Source organism: Lynx rufus, unplaced genomic scaffold (genome assembly GCF_022079265.1).
Source record: "Lynx rufus isolate CCGP_SWC_20201006 ecotype Redwood Valley unplaced genomic scaffold, mLynRuf1.p SCAF_4, whole genome shotgun sequence".
Taxonomy (NCBI): domain Eukaryota; kingdom Metazoa; phylum Chordata; class Mammalia; order Carnivora; family Felidae; genus Lynx; species Lynx rufus.
Window position 1 is genome coordinate 167733749 of NW_025814856.1, and position 12658 is coordinate 167746406.

A 12658-nucleotide genomic window follows, 5' to 3' on the forward strand; every position below is an offset into this window, starting at 1 on the left:
GATCATGACCTGAGCCGAAACCAGAGTCGGATGCCTACCCGACTGAGCCACCCAGGCGCCCCAAAGATAAGTTTAGAGGGGAGAAAGAGAGAGAGAGAGAGACATGTAGAACGCAGGGACTGCAGCTGAGCTGACTTCCCAGGTCCTTCCGGAAGCACCGGGTGGCCAAGCAGTGGACGGGGCAGGTGTGCTGGCCACAGGCCGCTGCGCCCCTGGTGATCGGAGTGGTAGAGCCTCGCACCGATAGAAGTCTGAATTCTACTTTTCACATTCGAGCGTCCATTTCTGCTAAGATTCCGTCATTGAGCAGCTCAAGGTGGGGTTTCCTTGCCGTCCACACTTCCCTTCCTGGCCACCAGCCACTCTGTAGGAGACACGCTGCACTTCATACTGAGCGTAGCTGATAGGCACCATCCAGAGGTATTTTTTATGCCGCCGGGTGGTATCCTGAACGTAAGTACTGCAGCGTAAATGTGTTAAATAGCAAATATTCGACTGAGACCGTTTTAAAGCTCTAATGGGCTTCGTTAAACGACTCTTGAGTTGGGCAGCGCCTCATCCGGCAAAGCAGAGAGGCTCCCAGGGGGTGTACAAGAGGGAAGGTCTTCTTAGAAGGAGGGTGGAGCAAGAGGGTTACTGCTCAGGCTGGTGGCTTTCCCTTAGGAGTCTTCCCGTGCCAGTGACCTCACCTTCCTCTGGGGGAGAGGGGCCCTTATGGCCTGCTCTTTAGCCCTGATGGAAAATTCCTGATGCACCAGTTAAGACTGCATTTCTCAAGAAGGTTGAAACTGCAGTTAGATTAGGGAGTGAGCCCTGGTTTGGGAACTCGGTGTGAGTGACACCGTTTTGGGCCTGTGGTTTTCTTTTTAACAAATACCACCATTTTGAAGGTCAAGAAACGAGGGAGCATTTTTGAGTAAAACTCAAAAGGTTAGATTTCTGGTTCTTGTGAAGCTCTCACTAGGGCCCACGCGTCCCTCTGTGTGCAAGGCCAGGGGAGGTGCGGGTGTTGGGGGCGGGGGGGACCGGGGGCCAGTGCTCTGTCCCCAGGGGAGGGTGGGCGCTGGGCCACAGCCAGTGAGGTACGTCCCGAGGACGGGGGACGGTCCACTTGTCTTTGGTCTAAAGACAGGGTAAAAGTTTAAAACCACTGCCTGTGCAGACTGCCCGTATTTTAATAACAATGCCTTTGGAAATGGTAAATGTATGTTGAGTATGAGGTATTTTTAAGGTTAAGCACTGTTGTGCTGAACGAAACAGCACATAGTGTAATCACAGACCTCTTGAGTGTATACAGTAATTAAAGATCTGCGTGTTACAAATTTCAAAAATATGATTAAAACCCAAACGCTGTCAGATGAGAAATTTCCTCAGTGGCTGTAGTGAAATGACAGGTTCGGTTTCCCGCTCGTTTGAAACGGTTTTGCTCTCGGTTGAGGCTAGCAGAGGCGGACTTCCCCGCCGCTGGGGAGGGCCTCCTGGCCACACACGTACTGACCAGCACGCTGCCTTGTTTCAGCAGGGAGGAGAGAGCGACGGCTTTTTTCACCCCGAGGGCCAGCCCCCGCGGCTCCCGCAGCCCCCAGAAGCCAGACAGCCGCCCGCCCGCAAGGTGACGCTGACCAAGGGGGCCCCCCAGCAGCCCCAGCACCCACCGGTGGGGGCCCACGTGCACCCGGCCGGCCCTCCGGGCATCAAGAGCATCCAAGGAGTCCATCCCGCCAAGAAGGTACCGCCCGTGACCTAGGCTGCGCCCCGGGAGCGTGGCCGTCCCGCCGGTTCGAACGGTCCACGTTTGGACGGTCCTCAGATAGGGGTGCCCAGTGCACGGGAGGGGGGTGCAGATACGTCAGTAAGCGAGCCGTCATTTCCTTCGTTCTGGCTTTGAAAGCTCATGTGTTCACAGGAGCACTTGTCTCTTCTGACTTCAAGGGGACAGCTCGGGGAAAGTCCCTGCAGCCGGGGGTGTGGTTTTCTGTGGCTCTGACCCCTGTGTCCGCAGGCCGCAGTCCAGTACGATTCCTTCCCCTCTTACCGGCTCTCCACACTCCACAGACAGAGAGCCAGGCATCTGCTCACACACCTCCTTCTCGTTAGCCCAGTGCACGAGTGGGAAAGTGAGGCCTCGGTGGGGGGGGAGGGGACCCGACCTGAAGAAGGTGGCCCTGACCCTGGTTCTGACACACACTGTTGGACAGGAGATGAGGACATCTGATATGCCTTCGGGGCAGGGGTGGGAGTGAATGTTCTCCTTTTGTGCACTGAGTCTAAAATCTTCCCTAGGAGAAGAGTGTCCGCCTTGTCCTGTCCTGTCCCCATGGTAGGGTGCCCTCCCTTGGATGGTAGGGGAGCTGTCTCTAGCTTCCCCAAAGCCTGACAGTAAAGTCCCCTCTCTCCTCCCTTTTGGTGCATAAGCCAGATGCCCCTCGAATGATGAAGTTATGTGAGGGAGGAAGCAGGGCAACAATACCTGCTTTGGGTTTCTTCTAGAAAGCTCCAGAGTCCACTAGCTCATCTATCTGTTTGTCTTGCTGCTGACCCAGGTAGTAATAGTGTCAACATGAAGGCCGTTCTGGGTCTGTTACCTTGTCTGCATTATCTCGTAAGCACCTTGTGATGTAGGAGCAAATAAGATTATTCCCTTTGCAACAGAAGACGTGTACAGACATGAAGTCTTCTCTTCGGTCTTGGAAGGTCGCTCCAGTCTAGACTGGCTTCGGTCAGGTGCAGTCCCGGGATACAGGAGGAGAGGGGCCTTAGAGGCCCCGTCCCCCACGTACGCGTGCGCTTGAGTGAGCCCTCGAGTTTCTTTGTCCAAAACCTCTGTCTGCTCTGCTGTGAAGGGAGGACAGTAGCGTTTCCTGGCTCATCTGGGCTCTTGGGTGGATTTCATGAGAAGATGCGTATAAAAAGCATGGTGTCTGGTGGGTCAGTAAGCGTCTGGTAAAGGGTATTTTGCTGATGTTATAATTTGTTATTTTTTAAAATGTTTATTTATTTTGAGAGAGCACACAGGGGTGCGCGAGCAGGGGAGCACCAGAGAGAGAGAGAGAATCCCGAGCAGACTTCACGCTCGGCGCATGGTCTGACTCGGGGCTCGATACCACGAAGCGTGAGATCACGGCACGAGCCGAAGTCAAGAGTCGGACCACCAGTTTGTTCTCCATAGTTAAGAGTCTGGGGCTATTTGGTCTCTTTTTTTTCTTTGTTTCGACTTGTTTTTTAAATTCCACATCTGAATGAAATTGAATGGTGTTTGTCTTTCTTTGACTTGCTTCACTTAGCAGAATACTCTCTAGCTCCATCCATGTTGTTGCAGATGGCAAGGTTTCATTCCTTTTGATGCCCGAGTAATATTCCGTGGTACGTGTATACACCACACGTTCTTTACCCGTTACTTGGGCTGCTGCCACAGTCCAGCTGTTGCGAACAAGGCTGCAGTAATAAACATTGGGGTGCGTGTAGCCCCTCGAGTTAGTGTTTTTGTGTTCTTCGGGTAAATACCCAGTAGTGCTAAATCCTAAGGTCGTTCTACTTTAACTTCTTGAGGACCCTCCGTACTGCTCTCCACGGTGGCTGCAGCGGTTTGCATGCCCACCGACAGTGCACGAGGGTTTCTTTTACTCCGCGTCCTCGCCAACACCCGTTGTTTCTTGAGGTTTTTTTCTTTAGCCATCGGACAGGTGTGAGGTCGCGTCTCATTGTGGGTTTGATTTGTATTTCCCTGATGGTGAGTGACATTGAGCATCTTTTCGTGTGTATGTCATCTTTGGAGAAATGTCTGTTCGTGTCTTGTGTCTTTTTTAATTGCGTGATTTGTTTTTTGGGTGTGGAGTTGTATCAGTTCCTTATATATTTTGGATGCTAACCCTTTATCAGGTAAGTCGTTTGCAAATATCTTCTCCCATTCTGTAGGTTGCCTTTTTAGTTTTATTGATTGTTTCCTTCGCTGTGCAGAAAAATTGTATTTTGATGTAGTCCCGATAGTTTCTTTTTGCTTTTGTTTCCCTTGACTCAGGAGACCTATCTAGAAAGATGTTGTTATGGCCGATGTCCGAGAATTACTGTCTGCGCTCTGTTGAAGGATTTTTATGGTTTCGGGTCTCACGTTCAGGTCCTTAGTCCATTTGGAGTTTATTGTCGTGTGTGGTGTAAGAACATGGTCCAGTTTCAATCTTCTGCATGTGGCTGTCCGGTTTTCCCAGCGCCATTTGTTGAAGAGACTGTCTTTTCCCCATTGTATTTTCTTTCCTGCTTTGTCGAAGATGAGTTGACCATATACTTGCGGGTTTATTTCTGGATTTTCTTTTCTGTTCCATTGATCTGTGTGTCTGTTTTTGTGCCAGTGCTTCGGTGTTTTGATGACTACAGCTTCGGAGTGAATCTTGAAATCTGGGCTTATGATACCTCCTCCAGCTTTGCTTTTCTTTCTCAAGGTTGCTTTGGCTGTTTGGGGGTCTTTGGAGGTTCTGTACAAATTTTAGGATTGTTTGTCCTAGTTCTGTGACAGATGCTGTTGGTTTTTCCACAGGGATTGCATTAACTGTGTAGATTGCTTTGGGTGGTGTAGAGTCTTGAACCATGCTTGTCCTTCCAGCCCATGAGCGTGGGATATCTTGTTTGTTTGTGTCTCTGGTTTCTTTATCAGTTTTAAGGTTTTCAGACCACGTGTCCTTCATCTCTTTGTTAACTTTATTCCTGGGTCATCATTTCTGGCGCAGCTGTAAATGGGACTGATTCCTTCATTTCTCTTTCTACCGCTTCATTATTGGTGAACAGAAATGCAGCAGATTTCTGCACGTTGATTTTGTATCCGTCGACTTTGCCGAACTCATTTATCAGGTCCAGCAGTTTTTTGGTGGAGTATTTCGGGTTTTCCATGGAGAGTGTCATGTCATCTGCAGATAGTGAGTTTGACTTCTCTCTCAACCGATTTGGATGCCTTTTATTTGTGTTGTCTGATAGCTGTGGCCAGGACCTCCAGTACTATGTTGAATAACAGTGGAGAGTGGACATCCCTGTCTTGTTCTTGACCTTGGGGGAAAGGCTCCCACCAATTCCCTGTTGATGGTGATGTCAGCTGTGGGGTTTTGATATAAGGCGTTCATTATGTTGAGGTTTGTTCCCTCTAAACATACCCTAAACAGGGTCGTGTTGAGGGTTTTTATCGTAAATGGATGTTGTACTTTGTCACATGCTTTGTCTGCATCTGTTGAAGTGATCGTATGGTTTGCATCCTTTCTCTTGTTGGTGTGATTTACGTGCAGCCTTCGATGTGTGTTTTCCAGTGTGACTCTGAAATATCCTTTTGTACTTTTCAAACACTCACTTCACGGGAGGACGTTCACCGCCGTCTGCAGAGTGTTAAGAAATGTGGTTGTGGATGCATTTACCTTCTTTTCTGGCCTTTTCTATGATGGAACAGGGGGTCATTTTTGCTCCTTTGTACCCAGACTCTAGGGCAGAATTTGGGAAGGCTGTCTGGAAACCCTGGTACTGTTCAGTCCCACCCAGCCACCTGCATTTCACTGCTGCCCTGAATGGGAGACGCTTCATCGAATTCTCTAGCTGGAAAACAGCAGAGGGGCGCCTGGGGGGCTCAGTCGGTTGAGCGTCTGACTTCAGCTCAGCTCGTGATCTCATGGTTCGTGGGTTCAAGCCCCGCGTCGGGCTCCGTACTGACAGCCCAGAGCCTGGATCCCGCTTGGAATCCTCTGTCTCCTTTTCTCTCTGCCCCTCCCCCTGTTCTTGCTCTTTCTCTCTTTCAAAAATAAACATTAAAAAAAAAAAATGAAAAAGAAAATACCAGAAAGATCAGCTGTCTCCTCTTACTTAAAAGGCCTTGGAATCGTTGGAATAGTGGTTTTGAACCCTTGGCAACTTAAAAAACTGCCAAGGCCTGGGCCCTTCCGTAGACACGTGATGACTTAACGTGGGTGGGAGTGAGCGCGCGGGCATTGCTGTGGCTTGGATTTTTTTTGGTGTTTGTCGTAAAAGCTGTGTAGACGATTGTGATGTGCAGCAGCTGGGAAGCGACCCCTGCTGACTCTCGCTGGCCCCCTGCCACAGAACCCGCCTTTCGGGTTCTCGGGGTGCCACACGTAGTCCCGAGGGGACTTGGGGGGCATAACGTGGCTTGTGGTGGCACCAGTCCCCACTGGCGTGGCCTGGAGTACACTGGGAGAAATTTGGGCTCTTGGGCTGTTACGACTAGGCCCAGATAAGTGTCTCAACCCCTCTGATCTTGCTGCTTTGTGTCCAGCACGGTGGCTACACAGGAAGTTACCCACCCGTGCTTGCTGCCGAGATGGGGTCGGACTTAGATGCTCCCGTTTTCTTCCTTTGCCTCCATCCAGATCTGCTGGGTATTCTTTCAGTTAGACATTGAACCCCGCGGATAGTGGATGAAAACCACAGAAAATCCTGTAGCTCGTGGTGTATTTTAATGGGTTCCGAGTTGTTTGCTCACTTTTATAACCCTAGTAGCTATTAAAAACAACAGACCAGAGCTTAGAAGTCAAACAGTTAACTCTTGTCGTTGGCAGGTTGTCATGCACGGGAGAGGCCGAGGAGTGGCGGGGGCTGTGGGCCGGGGCCGCCTGATGCCAAACAAGCAGAACCTCCGGGTGGTGGAGTGTAAGCCGCAGCCCTGCGTCGTGTCTGTTGAAGGGCTCTCTTCGTCCACCACTGACGCCCAGCTGAAGAACCTACTGATGTCAGTCGGACCCATCCAGGTGGGTGTCCTGGGGCCTCTCCCAGGACTCCGATTCCCTTTGTGTTGGTTACTTCGTGTTAAAATAATACGTTTGAAAAGACACACACCTCTTTTATCCATTTTGCATACTTGAGATCTGAACTTTTGCCGTAGATTATTTGGCAATTTTCAGGTGCTCCGTCATGGAATTTAGGAAATAATTTTGCCAGCTGAACAAATTATCTTCTGGAATTCTTCTATTATCCTAACATTCACGTATGCTCCTGAACATATATACTTTTTGTTCTGTCACACACTTGTGTTTATGATATTTAGAAATTTTTAAAGCATTTAACCTTCCTGACCTTGATTTCCAGAAATAGCGCATGTGTTAACAGCTGTGAAACTTGTTTTAGATTTTATGAACGTGAAATAATGTAGACTATATTTTGATCTCGTTATTTTATATTTTTTTTAATCGTTTGTTTCTTTAGAAAGATCGGGGGTGGGGGGACAGAGAGAGAGGGCGAGAGAGGATCCCAAGCAGGCTCCACCCTGTCAGCACAGAGCCCTGATGCGGGGCTTGACCTCACAAACCATGAGATCGTGACCTGAGCTGAGATCAAGAGTCGGATGCTCAACAGACTGAGTCACCCGGGTGCCCCAGTCTCTTTAAAGTAAGTCTGTTCTAAATGCTTTAAAGTTCCTGCTGAGCCGGTTGCAGATAGGTCTCCGGTTGTGCTGTAAACCGAATTCTCCATTCAGATCCCTGATCTCTGCTGCTTCTACTCGAGGCCTGCAGGTAAACCAGCAGAGAAGTGGGTTGACCTGGTTTTCCTTCGGCCGAGGGTTTCCAGAGCCCTGTATCGGACCTTTCCCACCAGCGCCTCCCCTCCCCCCAGCAGGCGCCATTGGCACCACGTCAGACCCCGCGCAGGCAGGACGTAGGGCGTGAATGTCGGGTTTCTGCATACTTGCTTTCAGGATATGTTCCAGTCTCTTGCTGCGTGAGCGAGCGGGGGGACATTTTCAGACTAGAGGTGATACGAATAATTTTCAGCAGGTCTTAAGTGTCTGATGTTGAGAATTATTAAACGTGAGGAGTAGGTGAAAGCCCTTCCGGAAAGCACCCTGTTCTTGAGGTATCACGACTTCCACCGTCAGCTGGGGATTTCCAGTGTTTGTTTGTGTGTCGTAGTGGAACGTGAGCCAGGAACTCGGGCTTCTGTTTTCAGTGCCGTCCTTCCTCCGCCGTGCGGCCAGAGACCCTTGTCACTTACCGGAGGCGTCAGCACTGCGCTCATGGATGGTCCTTCCAGACCGTTAATGACTGATTTGCAGGAACAGACCGACCGGAGAGTTCAGATGCATGAAAATGTGCTTAAGCTGGTGTGAGGCTCTCCCACCAATGGTGGTTGAGAATTTGGGGTCCAGGTGCAGGGTCAGGCAGGGAGTCCAGATGTAACAGAGCAGAGCCTAACCTGTGGGATCTGAGGGCCGGCGTTGTCCGGGAGGCTCGAGCTGCGGTCTCGCTGCCCCGGTCTCCGCGTGGGCCGGGAGTGATGGCCCTGTGCGCTCCATGTGTGCCCATCAGCATTTGTGGCTTTGCTTCCTCACACGGAGTCTCGATCGTTCTCTGGAGTGTCCTTGACTAGGATGTGGTTTTCAGGACCCATGTCTGAGCAGTGGTGCTATTTGCCTCTCCTCACGCTGAAGGGGCGGGGTGGGGGGGGCGGTGGCTGCACCGCAAAAATCAGCTTGGAGCTGATCTGCATTTGGGTCTTATAGTCTCTCGAATGGATTTTTTTTTCTGTCCTGAAAAGGATTCGAGATGATTATGTTACGAAGTTTGATTGTGGGAAGTAAAGCCAGACCAAAATGGCGTTGGATTATTTGATGCCTTGTTTTAATTCGAAAGTTAGAGAAGTAGGAAGACGAGAGTGAACTTTCTAGGTTACGTCAGTCACTCTTACAGTGGGGTCTCCGGAAGGTGAAGCCCCCGGTGCCCCTGGGAACTGGCTGTGGCAGGCTGGGCTTCGCACCCGCATGAGGCCCATCCCTTCCCCTGGGGACCAAAGCCGGGTGCCCTCCTCTTGCTCGTCTCTATCCCAGAGGATGCTTTTGAGTGGGCCTGTACGATGTTTAGATACCACGTTCACAGAATGCCAAGTTTCTTACTGAAAAACTAGTATAACAAGCATCTGCCGGTGTTCGGTAGCTAAAGAACGATACTGATAAGTATACATTTTAAGAAGATGTTTGTAACGAGAACTGGTTATGGTTTAAACTTGGGTGGGATGGCGTCAGGTAGCCCCGGCCTCCTGTGGTCCTGACGGGAGAAGCTTCTGTGTGCGGTGGACTGTGGTGCCACCTCGCGTCCACTCAGTGTAATAGCAGGTGGTGCTGTCTAGAGTAGGAAGGTCCCCTGTTTCTCTGGGCTTTTAAATTAGACTCCTAACCGCATGTGACCTCTGCTCCTTGAGCTGTGGAATCCGAGAGGCTTTCTCAGTGTGGCTCTCGGATTAGCATGTTTTCCCTTCAATGGTACTCACAAGGCTCTCTAGAAAGTCCGTTTTAAAGACCGTAATCAACTCGCTATTTCCAGAATGAGGAACAACATGCAGATCTTGTAGAAGCGTGACAACCGGAAGGCAGCAGTGGCGTGGGAAGTGCGGTAGCGGGTCTCAGAATCTTGGGGGAGGTGGCGCGTGGCAGCCACAGCCGCAGCATTCCACTCGTGAGCGGGTCCGAGAGACGCGTCTGCCTGGACCCCAGCCCCCGCGAGAAGGGAGCCCGGTCACTGCCAGGCACGCGTGCCCTGTGGGCTGGCGGATACACGTTCCTGCAGCAGTGACCCTGACCTCCCACTCTGTCCTGAGAAACGGAAGCCAAGGTAGCTCTTAGATCAGGAAGTAAGGTAGTTAGGACCTCCGTGGCTTTTTTGTGTAATTGCTTTTAGTTCCCCGTTTGCTAGATTGTGCCTCAAATTGTGCTAAGAAGAAAGATTCATTGCCCCGTAAGTAAACGTCATGGTGTAAAAACACAAAAGCAGTTTCCTCACAAAGGCACGAGGTTTGAGATCGCTCAGTGAGAGTATGACTGTCCCCTGTCGTGACCCTCCCTGAGGATGAGGCCGGCCAGCGCTGGCTCGTGTCCACACGTACCCGGCACCGCGCCGTCTCCACCGCCTCCGTCACTCCCGTGTCCTGGCGGTGCCCCGGCTGGGGCCAGAGGGGGAGCGCGAGCCATGGGTGTCCTTTGCGGCACAGCCGGGCTGTTACCGGGGCTCTCTTCTTCGTCTCGAGTCTAGGCCTTTCTGTCGGGCTCTCCCCACCCGCCGCCTTGTAACTCTCCCGGTGCCCCGGCCTGAGCAGGCTGGAGGAGACGCATGGCCTCCTCGTCCCCCACGGGGTGGCAGGTGCAAGGGGTGTCTGCCTGCCCCCAGACGCTGCTCTTCGGGGCGGCGGGTGTCGCAGGCCGGCGTGGCGTGGCTGAGCCCCCGTGGGCGGTCGTGCGAGAGCGTGAGCCGCTGTGAAGGAGCGTCCTGTTCCGACCCGGCCGTAAGGCCCGGCTGGTGTAGCCAACAGAGTTGAAATCTCAGGTCGGTGGTTCTGAAGTTCAGGACATCGGGGGAGAAGACACGGGTGTGACCACGTGATCTGAAGCCACGATGGAAAGACTGCTTACTAGGGGCACTCGTCAAGGTCTAGAGAACGCAGCCAGCAGTAATGCCCACGGAAAGAGGACTTCGGGATGGCAGTGTGACGGCACTGGGGCTCTCGGGGGGCCAGCGGGAGGGAAGCCGGCCAGTGCGGGGAGCGGCGGGGGTCTCAGCACGGAGAGTGGGCACGCAGGGCCCTGGGGAAAAGCGCAGCGCGGGCACTGGACCGAACCCGCGGCGGCAGGTGCAGCTGTGAGAGGGTCCTGCGAGGAGCTGGGTGTCGGGCCTGCCGTGTGGCGCACGCTTCCATCGTTGCTGCCGTTTGCCCCTTGGGGCCCCTGTGCCTTGTGAGGACACCGGTCTGCCGCCGACCGGGCGCTCTGGGACCTGCCTCAGCGGGGCCACCCCGGCCCTGTGAGTCACGGCTATGGTGGGGCCTGTGGGGACGCGCTCCTCGTGACCTGTCGGTGGGGCTGCTCTCAGGTAGCACCACTGTGTCTAAAATCGACCGTCCCGTTCTTGGCAGAAGGCACTTCCCGCGGGTGCTAAGAGCGACCGGCCGGAGGGGCGGGACGCCGACACAGACCTTCGGGGCTACGCAACCCTGTTGGCGTCCCCGTGACATTTTGGTTGATCTGAGTTGGCGTCCCCGCGACGTGGTAGTTGATCTGAGCCCGTGGGAGAAGAGGCAGGGTGCCGTGCACACGGACATCCTCCCCGGATGAGACCGCGGGCTGTCGGAGGCCGGGCCGGAGGGGGCTGCAGGGCGTCCGAGCAGGCGGCTCGCAGCCGAGGGTTTCGTCTTGCGTTTGGCTACGGGGAGGAGCGCGGTCACTCACCGTCAGGACGTGCGGGTGTCTCCCCTCTGAAAGCGGAAGCGCGTCAGGCCGGAAGTTGGTGCCTTGGCCTTGCCCTCTGCGTGCCAGGGGGGCGCCTGCGGGAGAGGCAGCCGCGGCAGCAGAGCGAGCGTGGGCCCCGAGACGCGGTGCAGCTTCCGGCTTGCTCTGGCCCAGCCGGTGTCTGTGCGGGGCTGTGCCGCTAGCTCGTGCGAGTGCGGCTCTGCACCGTGGAAGCCGGGGAGCACGAGGCTTCCGGCTTCCAGCTTCGGCGCACAGTGCCCACCCCTCTGCTGCCAGTAACGAAACCCTGGAGCTCTCGTTTTCGTAGGTCAGAAATGGCGGGGTAGGGACAGTTTCTGCAATTCAGTCTTCTGCCTAGAAGACATCGTTTGGTTTTTTGGAAGAAGGTACGAAAATGTAAATAAAGGACATAACCAGGAAGATTTTAGCGTGTTCTCATCGCTGGTGTTGACTGCTTGAGCTCCAGGCCTTTCCCCGTGAGGAATTGGCACGGGGAAGTTTCCCTGTGAGGAGTTGCCGTCTCGTCCGGCACCTCCTCAGACCGAGGTCTAAACTGCTTAGGTCCCAGTAAGTTCTGTCGCATCAGGCGTTTTACCGTTTTATGTGGTAAGTGGTAAAAATGAAGCTTCGTGCCTTCATTTCACATTGCGAAGTCACCCAGAGGAAATCGCCCTAGATACCTGGAAACCTGTTTTTCTAAAAACAAACAAACAAAAAAAACCGTGGTATTTTCAGAAACCCACATTCCATCTGTGAATTGTACAGTATGAATAATTATCTGTGGTAGCATCAGCAATTAGTTTTTTCCTGTCTGTTCCTAAAGAACACGTCGTATTTTTAGACGAGGTAGATTTGGGGAAGTTGTTGGGATTCTTGCCTGAGGTCCGCCGCGGTGCCAGCAGCAGCCACCAGGGGGCGCGCACTAGCGAGCGGCGTGGCTGCGGGGCTGCAGGGGAGGGGGGGGGGCGCAGACAGGACCAGAGAGCGGGGCCTGGCAGCGGGCCCCCTGCAGGTGCCCAGGGCTGCCTGTGCTCTGAGCGGATGCTTTGGAACCCATCGCAGGGTGCGGCACAGAACAGGCACGAGCGGGTGGAGGAGGCTGGCAGCTCGGGAGAGAAAGTGGGTCTCTGTGCAGGACTTGTAGGGAGTCCCCCGGGCCAGAGGGGCCACAGTGCCGAGCGCGTCTCCAGGGAAGAGAAGTCACCTGCGTTCGTTCCAGACCAACTACGGCGTTTTGCCGGTGCTCTTAACCCTAGGTGGAACCCTCTAGAAAACCCTGCTTCTGCTTTTATACCCCAGATGAGAGCAGTCTCGTGTTGTCCCGAGCTTGCCGCCGGTGCTCCTGCTGGGTTGGGGGTCCCCACCACCCGCTTGCTGCTCCTCGGCCGCGTGGTCCGCGTGCTCACCTTCCCACCATGTCATTTGGAGACTTGAGACCGTTCA

At 53.4% G+C, this 12658-nt stretch overlaps 1 protein-coding gene across 1 annotated transcript in view; it reads left to right on the forward strand.

Annotated features, from left to right (window-relative positions):
• RBM33 (RNA binding motif protein 33) overlaps window positions 1-12658 on the forward strand; it is a 138832-nt gene that overhangs the window by 117844 nt on the left and 8330 nt on the right. The window contains 2 exon segments of the mRNA XM_047095800.1: window positions 1523-1729; window positions 6546-6734. Coding sequence (XP_046951756.1) covers window positions 1523-1729; window positions 6546-6734 — 396 coding nt within the window.